This window comes from Anopheles darlingi, chromosome 3, assembly GCF_943734745.1.
Source record: "Anopheles darlingi chromosome 3, idAnoDarlMG_H_01, whole genome shotgun sequence".
Taxonomy (NCBI): Eukaryota; Metazoa; Arthropoda; class Insecta; order Diptera; family Culicidae; genus Anopheles; species Anopheles darlingi.
Window position 1 is genome coordinate 19,561,785 of NC_064875.1, and position 23,019 is coordinate 19,584,803.

General features: G+C 50.1%; 1 protein-coding gene across 4 annotated transcripts in view; it reads left to right on the forward strand.

Moving 5' to 3' along the window:
- Nucleotides 1–23,019, forward strand: part of LOC125957121 (IQ motif and SEC7 domain-containing protein 2-like) — a 74,471-nt gene that overhangs the window by 5,773 nt on the left and 45,679 nt on the right. For 2 of the 4 annotated variants that reach the window (XM_049689590.1, XM_049689595.1), the window contains exon 1: nucleotides 13,308–15,391. In XM_049689590.1, coding sequence (XP_049545547.1) covers nucleotides 14,625–15,391 — 767 coding nt within the window. In that variant the 5' untranslated portion in view covers nucleotides 13,308–14,624. Of the gene's footprint in view, nucleotides 1–13,307; nucleotides 15,392–23,019 lie in introns of those variants that run through there. The other 2 variants (XM_049689592.1, XM_049689591.1) reach the window with 2 other exon arrangements.

Consider the following 23,019-nt stretch of genomic DNA (forward strand, 5'->3'; position numbering starts at 1 on the left):
CGCTCCCGTTCCGATTCCTCGATAGCCACAAAACGCAACCGGAATCCATCTCTGCTCTGCGCGAGTGGCGAAAGTGGTGATAGAGGAAATGCACCTGGTGATGATGGCCTTGATGCAACCACCAAGTGGCCACCACAAAGCTAACACAACCGTGAGACGCACGCCATGAACTAGAACCAGATTCCTTCAAGTTCCAGGAACTGCGGACCGGGCGCGTTGATGTCGCACCGTCGCTCGAGTGTTCGACAACTGGTCGCGTCGCGCGTCCTACTTACGGATCGCGCCGGCGAAAACAACAAATCCAACGTTGGGTTCGGTTTTGAAACCTGTTCTAGTAGTAGTGCTCATGACGACAGAGGTCTGTATCCCCCTCGAGGACTAGCGCAAATCACGGACGGGGCGGAATACACGGTCCGGTGACTCACAAATTGGTTCGAGTTGATGGATGATTGTTTTCAATTAGCTTAATCGAAACCTCGCACTCGCTTACGCTTATTTCACGCCATCGCCCCGTGATCGTAGACAGAATTGGCCGGACGGTCGCTTCTACGTCTTATTTCCGATCCGATTGGTGCCAGCAACGAGAATTTCCAGCCAAACGATTCAAACCATTTCCATTTTCGTTGGCGCACACTTATCGTGAGATCGAACGATCGGACTGATCCTATTTCTCTCGATGCCTAGACATGGTGCAGGTGAAAAGAAAATTCATTTTTCGCGCTTTCGCGCGGCGAGTTACACGCCATTGACCATTTGACGATGATTCCTGGCGTCCGTGACCCCACGATTCTGCCCCGATGCGGAAAGCGAAGTCTCTCTCATAAAATCGGTCGGCTCTCGGAGAAGTGCTTAATGCCCGATCGAATCAATCACCTCGAGTTTTATGAGAGTTTCGACTTGACTTGACTGCCACGACTTGTAGTATAAGACGTGAATAGTCCGAGTCCGTATCGTACCACGCGAGGTATAAAATTAAAGGAGGAGTGTGATAAGTGGCGCTGACGATTCGCTGATTCGACTTAATGCAACGAAAACCATTAACATGATCTATGGGCGCTCCCTGCAACCATCTTCTGGCTGCTGACGGACGGACTTCCTCGGTCATAATGCCGCTTCGTAGCGGCCGAAGCGTGTACTGGGCCATTCTCGGTTGCGGACGATTAATGTTGACTGTTGTTCTTTCTCAACGTTTTTCCCCCAAGGCAACCGATGATTCATCGTTCTGTTGTCCGACCGGCTGTTCTAACATGGACGTACCCCGGTACTTCCGGCACTTCAGAACTCCAGCACTAGTAAAAGCAGTATAAGCAGAAGAAGAAGTATCAAACACCGATGAAGAGAGAGGAAGTCAGCGACAGTGACGTTGCGGTAGTTGCTCCCTCTCTCTCCCTGCACGTCTGGTGTACGTGTTTGCCGGGAAACCGAGAAAGCGAATCGCACGCATATAGATCGCGCGGCGGCTATCCAACGAGTCCAGAGTTTCCTCCAGCTTTTCGATACGGTTGGTTAACCACCGGTGCTGGCGTCGGGAGGAGTACACGGGATATAACAGTTCCCCTTCGGACAGACGTCTTGGCCTCTCCCTCGATCGTGGGCAGTTGAAACGCGTTCCGACGATCGCGTAGGTGCCACCGCACGCATGGGCGATTTGACGGTGGTAGTGGTGATGGTGGTGTTCTATTCGCGCCCGCACGTGCCCTCCAAAAAGGCCAGTTCCGCTCTTCCGGTCAGTGTCGGTCCACATTTCGTTTCTTCGTTTTTGTTTTCTCTCGATCACTAAACCCCGTTGGACTTAATTGCGGCTAGTTGGACTTTTACAAAGTCCAACCCCCGGTTGTTTTGATGTTGTTGCTGCTGGCTGCCGGTTACAGAAGTTACAGAGACCCACGCGTTACCGCATGGACGTCACCAGAGCGGCGCTTGATTTTCGAGTAGCAGCAGCAGCAGCAGCGACAGCACGGGAACTGGTCCGTTGCCCCGTAGCGGAGGTAATTAAAGTATTATGGAGGAAGGGAATGGTGAAGGGCTTAATCCGCTTGTTTATGTGACGTGCACGAGTTCGATAGAAAGAGGGGGCGTCGTAAAGGTCGTCAGCTGGAAGAACCTGCGGCGGGGCTACTATCGTCAGCATCATCATCGACGCCATATGCGGTTCGGTGACATCCGTAACTTTGTTGCCTGGAACCGCTGTGGATGCCAGCTGTTTCCACTTATGTCTCCAGCGCCATTACAATCACACGATCACACACACACACAGAGGGCCAGGATCGAATGCGGACATCTCACGGCCTGCGGCAGTCGCGAGTTGCATAACGCGCGCCGATACCACCGCCTCTGATGATGGCGTCGAATGATCGACCCTCCGTCGCGATTCAAACCAAAAATGGCCATTCGGTGAGGCTGTTGAGGCCGCTTCCATTGATTGGATTTCCATGTCTCCTTTTGTTTCCTTCTCTACTCATTGGTCTGGGAGCTGCTGCAAGCGATACACCACCACCAACCGAGAAGAAGGAAGAAACCATCCAAACATGGATGGGGTCAGTACAGGGAAGAAGAGAAGGAATCGATCCGTCCGCCGGGGCGTTGCTCAACACTCACAGCCAACATAATGATCTGTGCAAAATCGAAAGCCCATATGCATAACACACGACGCCGAACATGGACCCACCGCCTGGTAGACTGGCCTGGTAGCCGATTGTAATGCTGTTAATGACGGTTGAACGGTGGATGATGGACAGCACTTATCAACAAGTTGCTGCTGTTGCTGCTGCTTAGCATATCTGCCAAATCGCACGAGCCCCTCGAGCAGTGTGCGGAAAGAGTTGCGGAGAAAATTGGATTAAAAGCCAAAAGCGGCTTTGGCGCGCGCCCGCTCCGGAGCACGCACCAAAACTTCGTCTTCCTACTTCTGGTGTTTCATCGGTCGTTCATAAGGCTCGGGCGTGTGGGGCTGCGGCTGTGGCTACATGCTTACATGATCAAGTGGGCCAACCGAGGGCTGTTCGTTCGGGGCCATTGCCAGTAGGACAATCGATCACGCGCGCGCCCGCAAGCTGCTTGTTCGGTTTGCTTTGTTTTGAAGGAGGAACACACGCATCGTCTTTAAGTCGAGTAATTATGCGCCGCGTTCCTCTAGTAACATGGCACCATATCGTGGTTTATGGATGAGGCTCTAGAGTTTTAGCATCTGGCCCCAAAACCGTTGAAGGTTGGAAGTACTGGAAGGTACAAAGTCAATGTACCACACGCCACCACAGCTGAAGGTCTAGTGATACACACACACAAACACAGAGACCGCGGATCTAAAACATGAGGTACGTGCCGTGTGGGAGAGAACAGATTAACCTTCCAGCTCCAGTGGTAGCAACAGAGTGTATGGTGCTAACGAAACGGCACGAATCGTAATTTACATCTCGGTCCGCGTGTGTGTGTGTGTGTGTGTGGCGCTGGAGTTGAGGCCAGGGTTTGATGACTTCATTTTCTCATCGTTCTGGGAAGACTGCATCTGGCATTGGCACCGTCCATTAATCTTAAATTACAGACCGCTGCACCGTAACAAAGACATATCACGCAGGCTGGCAGCAAAGCCCTGGAGCATCGGTGCATCGGGCCCCCCCTTTTTTGTAACTCGCTTTCGGAGTTCGTGATGCACCAAGTGATGCTCGCCTTGATGGCGCGGCGCGATGTTGCAGCAGCAGCAGTAGCGAGATAGAAATGGAATTCTTATTTCGTAACAGATAAACCCCTTAAACGGAGATCAGAGAGAGATGGTCTCTCAACTTTCGGGACGCTCCTAAGCAGCTCTCTGGTTTCTCAAGCACCTCAAGTCGGCCAAGTAAATTCCTTATCATGGCGCGCGGCACTACTTTCGGTGAAAACAATCGTCCAGATCACCCTTCCCCAAATGGCCCGGTCTGTGGATTACACAATAATGTGTATGTGCGCGGGCGCGCGTTGTGGTGGACGCGAGGTGACCGAGTAAAGCTTTTCGCTTTCTTTCTCTCTCACCCGTCGCCATTTCGAAACTCGGCCAGTTCGATGCAAAATTGATGCAAACATGACGCAACTGCGCTGGTGCTGCGGTCTTCCGCTTTAATGTTGTGGCCGATTTTCCTATTTTTTTACTGTCGGTTTTATCAAACAATAGGTGTGTGCGCGCGCCGCAAGACTGCCGCATAACGCCCAGTCCATTTGTGGGGCGATGTTTGCGCTGCCGTTCAAGCGCTGGAACGCTGTTGCTGTTGCTCTTCTTCCCTGTTCCGCCATCGGTTCGGTTCGGTTCGGTTCTGGTACGGAACGGTCAGTGTGCCACCAATCTGTGGTCGGTTGCGTCAAAGCGATGCGCCAGAGTGCGCCTGGGCTGGAGCTGAGCTACAGACCACAGTGAAAACAATGAAAACATAAACCGAGACACACCAGGGTGGTCCCGTTGGTGGCAGGACTGGCAGGCAGGCAATCGGGTGGGGACAACAAGAGACATCATGTACCAGTGAGTGTCATTGTTGCTTTGGATGGGAGGGAGAGAGGTCTCCCAAGCGTATGATGTATGCTCCCCGCAACTCTTCGTTGTCAACGTGTGGGAAGAGGAGACAAATCTAACTCAAACGTCACAACCGCAGCCGCGAGAGTGCAAGTTTGATTGAAGCATAAAGCCGGTAGCTGTGGAGGAAATGCAGGGTGAGGGGGCCTCTACGAACGGATGTTCCAAACGGTGACCCCAATTACTGCAGCGGGAGTATGGAAAAGGGTTCGCTATGCTCATACATAATGCGGGGAACGATAGTTTCGGTCTGCTGCCGAATGCAGACAACGAGGCAGAGAGAGACCTCAAACCACGTGTCTAGTGCAGCCAGAGGGCCAGAGGGCTTTTTATGCTTGCCACCGGCATGCGTGTACGTGTGTAGGTGCAGACCGCGTAATTGTCCATTCATCAATTCCTCGTGTAAAGGAAATGTTGGAAGACAAACACACACCCACCCAAGTACCCACCGGGGAGCTCGACCACGGTTGCCTCGAGCTTCATTAGGTTTGTGGCAGCCTCTTCCGGTTAGGGTAGTGCGTGGGCCGTCTTGGATAGCTCATTGTTTAGAGGAGATTCCCGTGTGCCCACAACTATGCACAGCAGTCATCGGACTCATTTGCATACACCGCGAGATGCAGATAATGGCGCGGAGGCTCTGATGGTTTTGATTTGAGCGCTTCGACTCTTCCTGAAGCTGCAGTAGCCTCAAGCTCAGAGTGATGAGCTTCTGCTATTTGTAGTTATTTAAACGAGTAAGCCAACATTACTACCACTAATGATGATACGATTGTTTGGTGGAAGTGATTGTCGTTTGATGAATTGCCGGTTCAACATAACAGCTATCAGCGCATCACGGCGCATGCGCAAACACGTTCAATACATCATCATTATTGGTAGCTTCAGATGAGGAGGACTAGGCATCTTTCTACTGTATTATGCAAAATAATCACCACCCTGTGGGGAGTCTTTAGTGTCTCAGCCCCGGGGGCTACCTTTGCAGATGCCGACGTCTAGTGCCACCGGACCAGTGACTGGTGACGATCTCACTCACTTATCAATCGATCGATCGAACGCCCGGTCGACGAGTGTGTCATCATCATTTCCGTTCATTAACACACCACGAGGTACCGTTGTCTCGGTGGCGTCTTCGACGAAGAAGTCGCTCGTGGAGGCAGATCGTTCGATTACGTTGCTCTCGGCGACGATGTCGCTAGAAGTGAAACCATCCTCGACCTGCTGGTATGTCACGTGCAGGACTGCCGGAGATGTTTTTTTTTTTCATGGAGCTGCTTGGAAAGTGTTGACTAATGGTCGTTGTTTGCCTTATCGCTGCTGTTGCACACCCCCACGCAAGCCCGGATGGGGACGAGGTGAGAGTCACGTTCCTGGTGATAATTAAATAGTCGAGCTATTGCTCACCAATTACACGCGCTAAGGGAGCTCCCCCGGGGTGGATTAACTGGCAGGTACTGTTTCAAACAAGCACGCACACAAATGTGATAAACATGATTTGCAAGCAATAACAGGAGACACCATGAGACAATGAGTAACTAGTAGCTTGGTATTGATCGAAAGTCATCGATTTCTAATTTGAAATAAAACCTCAAGTCCCCTGCCTCTGCCCAGCTAATGACAAATCACATTTCGATCACTCGATCTGGATGTCCAATCTTGCTGAACGCGCCGGCACCGGCACCGGCACCATCGCCACCACTGTTCAGCCGAGCAGAAAGGCATAAATCGAATTTAATTCAAAAGAACCTTTTGCTAGCGGAAAATTGACGCAACTGGAGCGTACAGATCTTTTGCGTGTCTTTTTGTGGTCGAGACATTTCTTCCGCTTGCCTTGCGGCTGCGCGTGCGAACCGCATCCAAATTTCCACCGGTCCACGATTGCGGTAAGGCACACGCTCTGTGAAATTGGGAATCTGTCACAACACCCGGCCATTTTCCTTCCTTCGTTCCGTGTGCCGCGGCTTCTCGGCGGCGTTTTTCTCCCGGAAATCCGGAATATATCGTTCGTCAAAATACCGTCACCGTTGTGCCGAATGTGGCTCGAGACAGCAAAAGTACGAGCCAAACGAATCGGTTCGATGTGTGGCATCTGCGATGCTGCTGCGAGCGGGTCCAGGAAGTGATCATTAAATTGTCATTTATCAATGGATATCACTTCTCGGTGATGGAAGAGCCCTCTTTACGGTTAGTGTGCGGAAGAAGGACCTCAACCAACAACTTAATGGTTTCCATTAAGTATTCTAATAACAAAATTGAAAACCTTGTTCAAAGAATAAAGGACTTTTCGACACGATCTACTACACGCAGTAACGCGCACCAAATGTTTGCTGCAGAAGAAGGTGTCTCAAAACTTTCCATTTCTTGCGTAACCTACTCGTCGTCGCAATCAGCAGTGGTGCTTCTTCCTTTTGGAACCCAAGAAAGCAGGCAGCAAAAGGGTCCACTAAAGTGGTTACGCTGGAAAGGAAGAGAAAGGTGCCCCCAGTTGTCATAATACAGTCACAGGCGAGTTTTGCATGCTCGAGCACAAACAACGTGACATGGAGGACATGGCTATGAATGCGGCCTGTTACGAGCAATACATCATAAAGCACCTGTGCTGAAAATGTTGCAAACGGTGGCAGCACATCACATGACAGCGCAGGTTACGGTCTACGGAGTTAATTACGCGCTTTCGGGGACAAAGGACAAGGTTCTCGGACAAAAGAAATGGATTTAGAGGAAGTTCTTCATTTACTACAATAATTATGCTTCCATTCGCTATGGTCCGCGGTTGCGTCCGGTTGTTAGCTTGGATTTGCTAATTCATTTTTTTTTATAGATATCATAATAATTTCAAGCAATAAATTGGTGGAGGATACTCGGTATTATTCTCGCGATCTGCCTAGTGCGGCCACGGGGTAAAAGAGTCACCACGGAATGCCCCACGAGCGCGGTGGCAACGCGCTCGACTGCACTCGAGTGTGTAGCGAATGGAACGGAATGGTTTTTTCCTTGACCTTCGATGCTGGAACTGGTTTTTCGATGCAGGCCAGGCCAACCGAATCGACCGGGAGCAGGGGCAAGCGGCACGAGCACGAGCACGAGGCGATAAGCAGCATCCGCTACCAGCCGGCCGATCACGGCGCGGTCCGCTGCTCATAATGAGAATAATCTTATGTTTTTGAATACTAAACACCCGTGCACAATGGCCACCGAGCGCTGAGTTATGACACGGACAGACGAAAATCCGATTCTGCGGTCCACGATTCTCTGATCCGAATGCCGATGCCGGATGGCGGATCAGGTGGTTCTGTGTTTTTCTAACGTGCCAAGCGAAACCATCAGCGGACGTGTTGCTGTTGTTGTTGTGGAGGTGTTTCATCAGGTGCAATTAGTATTCGATGGCACCTATTCGGTATGCACCATGATCCGGGGCCACAATGCCAGGGGCCACCGCCATGTTTGCTGCATATATTGCTGCCGAGGCAAGGCTTCGTGTGGGACGCAAAAGTACGCCGAGAAGCGATCTGCATACGCCTCGTTGAAGCGCTTTAGCATCATAGATTCAAGGAACTAACATCCTCAGGCCGTTGGTGAGGCGTGCAATGGTGAACAAGAAGAAAATCGGCATTTTTTTTTTCTACCGGCGGCACACCCGGATCGGATGTGCCCGGCCTACTCTGTCTGTCTGTCACTTTGCTAGATAGTGCAATGGTCACTGAGACTGAGTTTTGTTTCTCACGACCAAAAAAAACCAACTAAGATCCCAGACACCGGACCGGTACTAATTTGCATAATAATAGGACGAACGGCCAACGATGGCGACGATGGCCAACTTTCCCTTTTTTCTGCTGCTTTTCCGCACGTCGATCGATACGGAGCTGGCCAGTCTGGCAGCTAGCGAAGGGAGAAAGGGTTTAGGCTGCCGCGTGGTCAGCGCGAACTCTGAACTTGACGAGTCCATCAGGCGACGTGACGTGTGAGCCACGGCATCGTGTGAATTACACTTCTTTCTGTGATTTTCTGTCGCGCATTCCACGACACCGGAGGCCTCGTTGTTGCACTTTGCGCCCGCGACAGACAGAGAAAGAGAGAGAGAGAGAGAGGTAGAAGTGCATGGAAATCAATTAGCTACCACGTTCCACGCTCTCTTCCGGTTAACTCTAGCTTTTGTCACCGAGACCACCGGCAAACGAATCTTCTTGCGACGCCCTCTCGCACCAGGGAGCGGCCACAAACCACCATGCTGGCCCCAATCCACCGCGCCTCCGAAAAGTAAATTCGAAAGTGATTGCGATTGGGGGGTATTGGTGAAGTTCACTTTTTGCAACAAAAAAAAACCCAACAAGCAAGATTGTGGCCACCATTGCGTGGAGTTTCTTCCCGCAAAAATTAATCAACCGCAACCGACCGCGGCGGCTAACGAACGAACCAAGGACCGGCCATGTCGTGTCGTGGGGGGGGGGGGAGGGTTTGTTTTTTTTGGGGCGAAAATTGGGCAATTATAAGTAATTGGCCGTGGAGAGAATAATGAATGAAAGGCCGACGAGCCGGGCGGCCGGGGAACCGTCCACAAATGGCGTTTCCTGTCATGATTTTTCCGTCGCTTTTTGAGATATTGAGCTTCAAAAACGGGGGAAGATATGTTAATTCAATTTCCAGCCAAAGGGATGCCTCAGTTTCATCATCAGCAAATGACGATACGCAAAATGATTGCGGCGTTTGCGGCTTTTTGGATTTTGTGAACCTCAAACACCCGAAATTCTCACCGTAAAAATGCTTCCCCTTTTTCATTAAATATATGAAACGAATTGTACCACGTAAACCACGGCGTACGGACTCTCCAGTTGACCGAAACGCCCCAAATAATTCAGATTCTGGGTTTGTGGAACCCCCGGAGGCGGCCGTCCAATGGTCGGACACAAGTATTTGTGGCGAATTATGTGCGGTACACCACATCCGCCTGACCATACCGCTACCTCTCAGTCATTCTTGTGTTGTGTGTTCCGTCCCCGGGCCGGTTCGGTAAGTTATGGGGCCGCCAGACCAGTTGGTGGTGGTGGCGGCGGCAGCTCGGTCCATTCGGTACGGCTTGGCATCGCCGCAATTGCCGTCACGAATTATGCTGACGGATACTGCCATGACCTCAAATGTTGTTGAAAAAGTGCGCAAAATGAATCGGATGTAGCGGTGGTGACCACACCCCAGAAGTTAATGGGAGTTGATACCTTTTGTGTGGCATTTGTGTGGCATGTTCTACAGTATTCCGATGAAAGAGTTTGATGTGAGCAATCGAAATGAGGTTATGTATTACTGAAAGTTGTTTTAAAAGTGACGTCATCGATGTAGTGACGTTGGTCATTATTTTTTGAAAGTTTACGCTCCAAGTCAGCGACCTTACAGACGCCTTACATGGCTTAGTCCAAACCACCAGCCGAATCCAGGACAGAACGTCCACATAATTCACTAGAAATAAAATAAAAAAAACCTGTGTGAAAGTAGCCCATCCGTATTAACGCCTTCGTCGAATGGCGGGTTTTCCTTTTTTGGGGAAACATCCCATTCCCCGATTTCGCGGCTGGTGTGGATTCAAATCAAAATCCACTTGTTCTGACCACAGCTTGAGAACGCCGATGTGGTCGATTCGTTCTGGCAATGAATCGTCGTTCCATTCTCCGCCACTTTTTAAGCCGTTCCGAAGAATCCTTCTCCTTCCCGGGTTCCAAAATTGCTTTTAATTGGACAACTGTTCGGAGAAGTCCTATATTCTGTGCATCCCACGCTTACCGGTACGCATCTATCGTCAAAAGGCCATAAAATTTGCCAAGCTTTTTGTGTTAGATAGATGGCAGCAACAACGGAACGATCAACGTGTGACCGTGGGCGCAATTTATTGGAAATGAACAAATTATTAAAGGCCCTTTCCGTCGCCGTCGCGTCTCTAATTCGACTCGTCTTTTATCACCATTCCCCTCCCCTGATCGATGAGCGCATGTGAAAAATCCCATTGGCCCTGCATTACGAACCAATCAATGGCTGCCCACGCAGCTAATTTGATGATCCCCAGCCCGAGCCGAGATCCGGGAGTGAATGGCGCGCACTGTTAGGAGCGCACCAGCGTAACACCAACGACCGTTGGTTCCATATTTCAAAAGGCTTTTAACGCCGAAACACCTACTCCTATTGATGACTCCCCTTTCGGTTTGTTGCAGGATTTCCTTCGAGTAAGTTCGAACGATTTCCTCAGAATCACGTCCACGTCCAAAGGGGAATCCAAAGTATCTCCGGTGGACAATTGAATGTGTCATGTTGAAACTAAACGAAAACGACCCATTTGTTGGCCGCAACAACAACAGCAACAACAACCGAGGCTAATTCCACGGACCATGCGCTTTCACTCCCAAACATTTTTCGGGGCCCTTTCGACGCTGCAATCCGGGGCCCTTGGGGGGCACTTGTCTGTTTGAAACTTTCCTTTCCTGCCGCGTGTGCGCACACACACTGCACTCACGGGTCCTTCTACACTCACGACTTTCACGTCTCCATTAGAGTATTAGGTATTCTCTCTCTTTCTCTCTGTCCCCCTTCCCCTTAACCTCAAAGTGTCAACTTGAAACTGCAATTAAAGTATCGCCAATGAATCGCGCACACGGCGCGGGAATGTCAGTGTTCCTTTCGTCTGGGTTGCATTTGAAATTAGGCTCACCGCTCGTTCGCTCGCTGGCCAGCCGGCGGTGCACACCGGAAACTCGTTTTGCCACTCGAAGCTCGACCGATGCGCTGAAAGATTGGTCAAGCACCGCGTGCATGCGTGCGTGTGTGCTCAGCTGACAGACACACATCAGCACAGCTGGCGCCCTGTGACATGTCTATTGTGCCCGGACGCGCTACAGTGTCGTCTGCTCTCACTCTGCTCTTGAGAGTCTTGTCACACTTTCCTTTGGGGAGTTACATGACGGGTTTTGTTTGGAAAAATCGACCCCTTGGTCGACGGGTAAGCAATAATCCCACACGAACACATCGCAGTTGCTGTAGTGCAGCAGGAATGTCAATGCTTCTCATCCGCCCCGTAGACATTAAAGTGCCGCCAGCACCAGACGGTCATCATCTCTATCTCTCTCGAATGTCTTGTGACATCAACAATTATGTTGCTCAGCGCGACATACAACGTTGTGTGTGAGTCAACCACACCGAGGAGTGTGTGTTGTAATGTCGATCGATCATATTGATCAAGTTTTTGGACCCCGATGGCTGCCCATGGTCAACAACTTGGCCAACTGGCGTGGGCCGGGGAACGACGTGGTGGACCTGAAAGTGTGGTCTAATGTGAAACATCACTTAGAGGCTTAGAGGAAGGTGTCTGGAGGATTTATAATGGGACCACAGCTCTACTGCTCTACGGCGATGACGCGTCCGCAGCTTCCAACACCAAGAACCGGTACCGGTGTTCCGACATCAATATTTATAATCCGTTATATTTCGATCGGGTTCGGGCCAACTTTTGGGGTTGGCAGCCGATTTCGATATTTTAGTTCGAAATTTATGCGTCAATCTGACTTACCCTTATACGGATTTGGCGGTTACGTATTGCATCCTTTCCATTCCATTTTCTTGTTGTGCTCACTTCAGCTACTCCATCGGTCAAGGTTCTCGGTGGTGGTTCTCGTGACCGTCGGATTCGGGAATGCAAGTGGACTTTTATGTCCACGCCAGGGCGTGTAATGTCAGAGGAATGGTGATGATGGCGGTTGTTTGCTACAGGAAGCCACTAAAAAACCAATTAGGAATACCCGGTCCTGATACACGCGCCTTGATAAGCGCAACCGGCATGCCGAGATAGAGTTGTTCGCAGGAGAGGAACGCAGCAGCACAGACGGCCAGTGGCCATTACAGTTTCACACACAAACAAAAAGTGTCATAAAGCTGGGACTTTCCATTTCAGTTTCCAGTCGTTTCCAGTCGTTTCATCTGCTGCTGCCGGTGCTGCTGCTGCCACCACCGAGCGCGTGGCTAAATGGCGCGTCTTTATTGTCCCCTTGAACTCTAGGACGATCCATTAAAACTTGTCGGCCCGGGGTTGACCGGTTTTGATCGTTTGTTCCCGGGGGTTTGCGGTTCGTTTAGCGTTTAGAAGCACAGCTTCTTCAGTCCGGGGAATTTCAACATTTGTTTCTGATTTGTCACGCTAACTAATGCGTTCGTTGCATAATGGCCGCTCAGACTGGTGACGGTAACGAGTGCTCATCGCAGGTGTCCTCCTCCGTTAATCCGTCGGCGAGTGATGGTTATCCCGAGAAGATGCCGCCATCGTATCGATACCGCCATCAGCAGAGCGATTAGATAATCAACGTTAATCGATCCAAGCAACCTCCACGGAATTCTCTTAAACGATGCATTAAAAATGGGCTTCGATCGGCCACCTCCAGGCCTTCAGGCGAGAGACGACGTCGAAGCCAAGTAGTAATCTTATTACACATTCAAGCAGCTGCGCCTATTCTGACTAGCTAGTTACTAGCTAGTTACTAGCAGCAAGTAGAATGGCGTAGGAAGTCTCCACTCCGCCACTCCGGTTCGGGCCTTAGTAGCTTAACCATTTAGCAATAATCGTTTCTGGCGCAATACAACACACGCAAATGATGGCACCATTCTGACTAGAGCGCCTGTAGCGGCCCTAGAGATGAGTAGCGGGTCCGTTTTTTTTTCACCCACTCACAACACAACAACACACCAGGAAGTGCACTGTGCGTCACTGAAGGGATGCACCGGCATCCCCTGATTGCATCTGATTGCCAGCCTGCCAGTGTATGCGGTCCGTTATGGCGCTGCTGATTGCAAAAATTAACGTCGTCTTCCTCTGGTGGGCACGCGCGAGTTCTAATTACAGTTGCAAGCTCTCTTCCCCTTTCACTTGGAAGACGCATCGTGCATTCTACCACCATCACCACCATCACCACAATGCATGCCCATTACTACCGCCTCACCAGTGCCTAGTGTTAATTGCAATCTGTGTTTTTTTTTTGCGTGCGCGCGCCCGATGTTAATTGTAAAATGCTCTTCATTTCCTTGTGGTGTGAGCACACACACACACACCGTTTCGGTTTACATCGATTTCTGAAGCGCGAACGCCGCGCAAACACTGGCCAGCAGCCAGTCTCGAGCTGATACAAGAAGTCGTTTCTTGCCAAACGGAGCCGCTACCTACACGCGCTCCGACAAGACGTATTTTAAGCCCCACGCAACCTACACACACCGCACCGGTGGGGAATACGAATCCGCATTTTCGGCATTCTGCACACTTCAGATTCAGATCTGGCTTGGCCTCCGGTTGCCCGGGTCCGGTTGAACTCCAATGGCCCGGCGAATTTATACTCAAGAGACCCGGGGACAGTGAGTAATAAGCAACAACTCCACTCCGTTGATCGGTTAATTGTTATTCAGTGAAATGTTAAAAACAAATTCCTCAACAACGCCTTACGCCGCCAATGGAACTTCCTTATGTTCTACCTACCAGAACGAGTTTGATGGCGTCAGGAGCGTTCAGGTTCCTGGTTTCTCGGCGTTAAACAAACACTTGTCCGTCAATCCCACGCGGTAACGGTGTCGCGCGATTTCGGATACTAAACTAAGCTTTCCTGGTTCGCAGTGGATGCCTGAGTCAGCAGCAACCGCAGTGTCTGTACAATATTGAATGTGTTGTGTTAAGATCGTTTTCGTGTACCATTCATCGTGCAGTAGAATTATTAGTAAGAATCAATCCACAGTCTTTTTCACACATTACAGAAGTTCCCGCGAGTGCAATGTAGTGCTAATTGGTAAACGAAACTTTAAAACGAACTTTCGAAAATTGTGCGAACTCGAAACCGGTGACCGCGGAGATCATCCGAAAACAGAAAACAAAGTGTAGATTGTGATTGCAAGAAGGCAACGGTGGTATAACAACATGATGTGCTGCAGGAAAGCAACAGTGAACAAATAATGAAAGATGTGCCTAGTGCGAGAATAACGAGAGTTAAACCGTAGCAGCAGTAGTAGTTCATCGCCAACGCCGCGATCGATTGGTGATCTCTGCGTAAAGTGAGGCAGGAAGACGGAAACGGGACGGAAAATGCTCGATTCGGAGCTGTATCCACGCGGCGGCGGAGAACACGGACACCATCACCATCATCACCATCATCATTATAAAAGCCATCACCGGCACTATCATTCCCCTTCGCCGCATCACCATCTGGCGGAGCGGGAGCGGAAGTCGCGATCCTCGCCACGCCATCACCATCTACAGCAGAGCGAGAATGGCGAGAAGCTCAAGTATCAGAACGCCTTCAGCAGCTCGGTGGGCAATGTTGGCAGCAGTGGCGGTGGTGGTTCCTCATCACCATCGGACAAGTACTACAACAAGTACTATCCTCAGCACATCCTGTCGTCCGGTAGCGGTGGTAGTGGTGGATACTTCGATCTGAGTGACAAGCTTGACAGCTTGGGATTAGGTGGCGCCGGAAGTCGTAGTTCGGAGAAGAGCAGCCTAATCAGTGGCAGCGGTGGCAGTGGGTTCAGTGGAGGTGGTGCTGGTGACAGTAACAACAACAACAGTCATCACCACAATTATCACCACAGTCACAACCACCATAACCACCACCACCACAACCAATCGTCGGGGAAGGCGAGTGCGCTGAGTCACGGGAGTGATACGGCGGCCGGGAGTGGTAGTACTGCTAGTGGGGGGAGTAAGAAACGGACTATCGTGTTGGTGGGTGATGGGCGAAGTCGGGTGCGTCGCGTGGTACGGACACAAACGCGACAGATCACGGTCGTGAGCTACTCGGGGCGGAAGAAGGAAACGGAAACACACACCAGTCATCACGCGACGATAGTCAGGTGAGATCATGTGAGGATTGTAAGGGGTGAGGATCGCCTTAGAAGACTGAGGAGCATTCGATGATAAGCAGATTGGATCACCGTAAACTCGTTTCTAAAATATTGATCACTTTTGACTGAGTTGACTTGACTTGACTGTTCCTTTATTCTCGTCTATTTCCAGGTAATTAAGCGATCCCATCTACCCTCTGCGATCATCTACGATCCGAACTACGATGCGATGTCAGATAAGTCAGATTTCGAAACGGTTTTCACACATTTTCACCATTATTCGGTTGGCGATCGTGATGCTACCGTTTGTGATGACGATGCGCCTCTGTTTCTCTTATTTTTACCTATTCTACGCCACACCACTAATTGCTCCCCCGGTGGGCAAATCATAGTTTGCGTCATTCACGGGACGGGACGGGACGTAATAGACATGAATCTTGCGCGGACTGAAACTGAACTGTCATCTTTTCTTGTCAGTCAGCCGGTCATTGTGTTCAGCGAGACAAGATGAGTTTTGTTTTAATTTGTGACTCAAGAAAACAAACACACAATGTTGTACCCCGTTCCTGGCCTCCTGGCCGGCCGCCCCCCGGGCTTTAACTCACTTTCATCTGCGCGCTAACTGACCGTGTTCGCGGTTTAGTTCGCTTGGTTGGTTCGCATGGGAACTTAATTGAAAGGCGACCGTGTAACGAATCCGCGGCAGCGCGTGTTGCTCCTCTCCGCTGTGAATGCGGTGAAAATCATCGTACAAAGATTGATGATAAATAATATGAGTGAGCCCGCGCCCGATTTGAGCTTCGTCAACCACCAACAGCCGCACCGCACCGCAACGGCCAGATGCCAGATTTGTGTCGATTATTACGTAAATGAAACCACAGCCACGGCCGCCAGCGGAGAGTCATAAAGTGAAGTTGTGCCTTGTAAAGGTAAAGTGCAAAGTGCAGATTCCATCGATGATGATATGGAATAAATTAGCTTCGAAGCCCCTTGGTGTTCGATCGAAGGGAAGATTGCTTAGGTAGATGAGATTATGCGTAGATTAATGCAATATTTAGCGCCGTTCGAGCACAAGGGGGAACATGGTCAGTCGTCGAGCGTGAGAAATTGATCTCTCGTCATGAGCGCACGGTTACATTTGGACGACAATCATTTGGCTTCGATCATCAATCGAAGTAAAATTGGATAGGAATTTTATAGACGAACTGAGGCGACACACAGACACACATACACACCCGTTAAGATTTAGTGGGCAACACATGATTCACACCGTCTGTTTACTTTGGATTCCATTCGTCCAAAGTGCCACGGAAGGATGTGTCATGCGATTATCGCAAACGAGCCTTCGCGCCACCAAATTATACGTTTCCGTTCCCAGCTAGCAGCAGCAAAGCGAGCCCAGAGTGTAGCAATAGCGTATGCTCGTGTCACCTTCCACGTCCTTCACGATGCCAAAACGTTGTGTTCTCTTCATTAACATCCGTCGATGGGCCCCGGGTTGAGGCCAGCGTGTGAAGTGACCACATTTCGTGGGCCTGAAGTTAAGGAAGTTTTAGCAACATCATTGTGCCCCCACCCCAAAAGAGCAGAAAACAAAAGTACAGAACTGCCTCGATGCTAGATTTATCTCGGAATCTGCATAAATCCTCATCAAACGGATTTCAATTAAAACATAAATGGTGTCGTTGGCGGACGTGCTTAAAAGGTCTGGCTGGACGGGGCCCATGTACTGTTCGTGGCGCTGGCGGTGACGGTAGCCATATGCAAGCTCTTTTGCAACTCTCGGCATGTGGTGTAATGCAACCGATCCACGAGTACGTCGTCAGTCGTCACTCTAGCCCCGGTGCTACCGGTTCAAGGGGGTATAATTCCGTATCCAGCGGAGATTAGTACCTCTCTGGTTGGTTGGGTGTAGTGTACCGGTTGTCGATGGAGGTAAACCGTTTACCTCCGTAGCCTCGTCGACTGTAGGCACCTGGGGGATGTACTAAAAATAACTCGTCATAATACTGAACAATTCTCACGATCACTCCCCGCTGATCTTGCCTTGATAGCGACAAAGGAGTACGGAAAGGGCAATCGAAGGGAGTGAGGCGTGTGTGTGTGTGTGTGTGTGTACGTGTAGGTCGTTCTAACAGCCTCGGCCGGACGCAACAACCTCGCATTATAAATTGTATTTCGCGCCCAGACTCGCGACTCAGTAGCGCGTGTTTGATTCAATGAATTATCTCGCACTTACCGTGTAACCTGTTCTGGAAGATCAGCGGCGCGGCGTTGGCGATCCCGGTGGTTTGAATTGTTCCACGCTCGAAAGCGTGACTCAGAATAATGTCTTCCAATTAGTATAGTTTCAGTTTGGGAAAGGTTGTTATAATAATTGAATCGGACTACGAGTAGAGATATGGACTCTCGACAGTCGATCGACAAGTTGCCGCACAAGAAGTGTATGCAGCCTAGGTGTGTACTACCAGATGTTCGTCCCTACCACTCGATCACCTTCCATGAGTGGGCTCCTGCATTATGCTGGCCTACTTCCAGTGGGCTCGAACCATTAGGAAGTTTTATGGCATCGTGGTGTTTGTTAGATCTATGATGCGGATTTATGGACCGATCTTGTTTAAAGATATTTGTGAGATTCACTGTTACACGATCTCCGTATTAGTTTGAATTATTGCTTACCCTGAAGTGCTCACTTCACTTGAATAACCGAATACTTTTCTCGAATCAATAATTAAAATTCAAATCTGTCAACCACCAAAAGCGCAGCGTGCCCATTATCACGTCTGGCCGAATCGGAACACTTTGGAGCAGCAGACAAAGTTTCACCCTTGGCGTGTGTGTGCCCACTAAACGAACGTGACATTGGCATTCACAAGCATTTCAGTTTTATCACGATCTCTGTCGCTCCTCGTTCTCCTTCAATGCTTCAATGCTAAAAAGGCCGCGAGCGCGCGTGCGCATATCATATTGAGTTTCTCCTGCTGCTGCTGCTGGTGGTGATGGTGAGGTAGTAACCGTAGTTCCGAGTTCCCAGTTGACAACGTTGTGAAAGGTGCGAAAAAGGGGGAACGACTCGGCGATGTTAATGTGAATTACCCCCTATCCTATGTTGCTAGGACGCGATGCATATTCTCTCGTTGGGCACACTCTCTGTGCAGTGTTGTGATCAACCTTGATCAGCTTCTAGCATGCAGAACAACGCTGGCGAAGGACGAAGGCGAAATCAGCGCACTGGTATAGCGAGCGAACGAGCGAGCGAGCGAAGGTTGTCTCCTTAAATGCAATAAAAGATCTGAGCTGCCCTCCAAAGGGTCCTAGGCTCGGTGATTGTTGGTTTGACCGTGCCACTCTCATAACAGACCTTTCATTGACAGCATATTGAAAGCTTTAACAGCACCTTAACCTTGTCTTGTCCGCTGAAACTGTTTACGATTCCGTTAACGGCAAGGACGCGAGGACAAGGTGAGAACGGAATCATTCAATTTTGCCAAATCTTCATACCGTACCTTGAAGCGTCAATTTGATTGAAGTCCATGACCAAGAACAGCTCCCCAAGCTTTTCGGACCGATGGCGACTTTGCGGCTTTTTTATGATAAATTTCCCAGCTTCCAACAGCGAATTAATTAGTTTCTTCGCTTCGTCTCTTCACCGCTAATCATTATCTTAACAGCATGGCGTTCCTAGCGAATGATGAAACTTTTAGTTCGTTTTTTTTCTCTCTCCTATTTCATTAACCTCAAACGTTTTTCATTACCTACGGTAGATGGCCAATTTTGACATTGACCAAAGCGCGACCAGTTAAGCCGCAAAGTAGAAGAAGAGAAAAAACACGGTCCCCGTAAGGAGAGCTTAGCTGAAGCGACGTTAGAAAGAAGGTACGCGACGCCATCGGGGGCCCTCTCCTTGTCGTCCGCAAGAGATTACGCAAAATGAGCTGCACAAAAAAGGCAATTTGTCCACTTTGCGCGCCATCGCACCATGAAAGTACATGGCATGGCTCGAGAGTGATGAGGAGAGTGTGTGGACACTCGCCACTATTTGCCAGCAGCGCGGGATGAGGGAGAGGCTGTAATAGTTTCAATTAAATCTACCACCACAAGGACAAGGGCGTTGGAAAGGCAAGGTCGCTGATGAGGACATTTCTGACGCGGATTCCTTGGAAGCGAATGGCTAGATTATACGAATACTGAGTAGTTCTTGGGACCTTAATGTATTATAACCCTTAGTTACTTCCTGCCACAGGAAGCAAGCAAAGTCACGATCATTTGTTTGACTTTATGCTGCTATCTAACTCGTGCTAGTCAGCCCATATATTGACTACTACCTCGGTGACTCATCACATGTGTTACATTCATTCACGTGCTAGCCCTGACCACTCTGCCGCTGTGCTACTTACCTTGAAAGCCTCGCGATCGCCACACAACACAAAAGATGGACGAAGATTCACTGTATGGGCTCGTGTCGTGGAGCGAACGTGTCGACATAAGTCAAGCATACGGCGGCTCGGAGTCTCTACCACAGCAACAGATAAGCTACTCGGACTGTTGTGCTGCCTGGTGTGCCGAACGCAAATGGCATCTGCTGACAAATATATTGGACAGCGACCGCAATGAGAACTGCGCGCGCTGTGAACCGCAATAATGGAAGAACGTGTAATGGCTCGATGTACGGTGTTGCTGTTGCGTTACTGAACCCCCTCCCTCCTAGCTTCCATTCCGTTCCGTTCCGTTCCTTTCCGTTCTCCTTCATCATCGTCCACTCCGGGCATCGTATTTTACATTGATCTCACGACGATCTCTTGCGATACAACTCGACGCTACACTCATCTCAGAAGGTCATTAATATGAGGAAAATACACGACGGCTGGCGACGACGACGACAAGCAGTGGACTGGGCGTTGATGAGGATGATTGACTGAAGAAGACCAAGAAGATGGGTTGAAGAATTTAATTGAAAATCAACATTTTAATATGTTTCGGCTACCAGCGTGCGAGAAGACGAGAAGCTCGATAGCTCGAAAAGGCGTCGATTAGTTCTTGAGCTCTTCTGCGATGATATCTGTCTCAATCAGCACAGTACGCGTGTCTGTGTGTCCGTGTGTGTGCGCGCGTTTTATATGACTTTGGAAAGGATCTCCATAAACCATGCTTCACATCACATGCAAACCAAACATGGCCCTTCGTTCGTTCGTTCGTTCGTTCGTGTAACTGGGCTATCGAGTCCTTCGTGTGGAACGCCTCACCGTCCGATTGCTGGCACCGTGGAGAAGGTTAAGGCTACTCACGTGTGACCAGCAGCAGCACAACACTTCTGTTAACTGCCGGTCTGTGCCACACCACCATCAAAAGTGCAGCACATGGCATCGTATCCGTGGCATGCAGCTGGCAGCGCGGTACTATGCTCTAGAAATTATCTCGCCCGTAAATGAGCACTGTTGTGGGCTATGGCGGGGAATGCGCGCGCATATGTGTGGTTCGTTCGTATCTGATGTCCATTACAGGAGAACGCAAAAAGGTACGCAGAGGTGTGTGGCTGGTGGTGAAAACGCAAAAAAACCGTTGACCATCACCATGCAGCTGGTATACTCTCCCTTCGATGTTCATCTTCAAGGCCGAACATCAGGGTTGAACTAGCAGAATACAGGCCCGCGGACGAAGGATGCATCTCCCTCTGACGACGACGACGACGAGTTTATGAGCTTTCCTATTTATTGAAAAAAGCGATTAACGATAATGCATACAATTAGAGTGTGCCCGCTATAGCCGCTTCAACAAGCTCACTCCAAAGGGAAATAGATAGATCGGTGGAGTTGTGGTGGAAGATGTCAAAAAGTATCTTCTGTGCCGTGGTGCGTCGTCTCTTACTCAATCCACTTCGCTTCGTGCGTGCCTTGGACCATGCTTCTGCTGCTGTCTATGTACGGTCCATTTTATGATGTCTATTGGCGTTGCTTCTTGCGAGGTAGATAAGTGGATTGCGACGTGTAATTGCATTTACATTTGATCGTATGCACTGGAAAGAGACCACCATTCCTCCGTGTCTAGTGGCTAGTTATCAAGTAATGCATTCGCACAACGTTTTGTTCATTGCTTCGACTGCTTTGCAACCTCGCCTCTGAGTCCATTGAATGGCGAGCTTAGTGGCCGTTGCAAGAGACACTGTTACACAAACACGCTGTCCACTGTTTGATGGCGATGGTTATCTCGCGAGAGATAAGGATTTCGGCGATGAATTAACCTCATTCAAGCTGGGCCACAAAACAGGCCAGCAATGCTCGCCGCCAGTCTGCCAGTCTGTCGCGAGTTGCAAATGGCATTCTTCGGATGTCTCGAAACAGCAGAAACAGCCTCCGCCCTGCTGTGCAGTCGCGGGCCTTCATTTGCATACTGTACACACTGGGAGGCATTCCACCCTGCGGCCTGCGTTTCTCTCCGACGAACACACACACAGAGCAACGTATCATTGCGCGATGGCATCATGGCATTTTCATTCACGATGCGCAATTAGCTAGCCAGCCAGCCCGGGGAGGTTGGTGCTCGGGCTCGGGTACTAAGGCGGTGTACTAGCAGCAGCAGCAGCGTTGACTAAGCCTAACCCTAAATGAGATTTCTTCAAATCGTCGAAAGCGTCGCAGCAAGACGCACGCCTGCAAAAGCGGTGAAGAAGATTTATACATTTGCGCACCGGTGGTTGCGATTAAGCAATCTTATAAAGTAGCAATTGCCACCTCGTCGTCGTCTTCTTCGTGCCAATTGTGTGTTGTGGCCTCGTTTTGCAGCTGGACCTCCTCTCAGCCCGGGTACGGGTATCACATTTCCACCCAGCGTCAGTAGGAGCGTCATCTGAAGCAACAGTTTATGGTGTGAAAAAGCATTAACAATTAGAGGCACTGCCCGGGAAGTCAACGCTTTAGCGGATGATAATTATATGTGAGAGAGCTCCAGAGAAAGGTACTCTATGCAGCCGGCGTTTCGCGTAGCGTTCCGGTGTGACATTTGGCCCGACGTTGTTAAAATGGTTTAGAGATGTGGAAAGCGATGAAGGAAGTCTCCCCCCTCATAGAGCGTTCTTGACACGGACGGAAGCCGCCTCCCGGGGATCTAGGGCACTACTTTCCCTTTCCCGGCAGTGACACTGATGTGGCGTGATAAATATCAGTTCCGACGGTTCCGGCCACGGAGAGGCAGGAATATGATTTTCGAATATGCTGCTCACTTTGTATTCAAATTGAAGTCATTAACACACCCGTGGCCCCGACTAATAGACGGATGCTAATATGCTGGGGAGTATCTGCTTCCCTATGTCTGTGTCTGTAAATGCCTTATTTGACATTCAAATGTTGCTGGGGGTGCGGTGATGCGCAAAAAAAAAACAAACCGGAGCCCACCCCGAAAATGGCGGCAGAAGATATCCCGGGGGCCCATCGGTTACTAATATGCGCGGCACGCGGCATCGAGGCATCTGTGGCTTTCCCCCCGACGGCCACCACGGGAGGAGCCCAATTTTCGAACGCAGCAGCAGCAGAAGCAGCACCAGCACCAGCATCTTTCCTCTTAAGCACGCACATGTTTCACCAAGTTTCACTTTCGCTCACGAAGATGATGCCGATGCCGATGATGACGGCATGTTTTGGGCT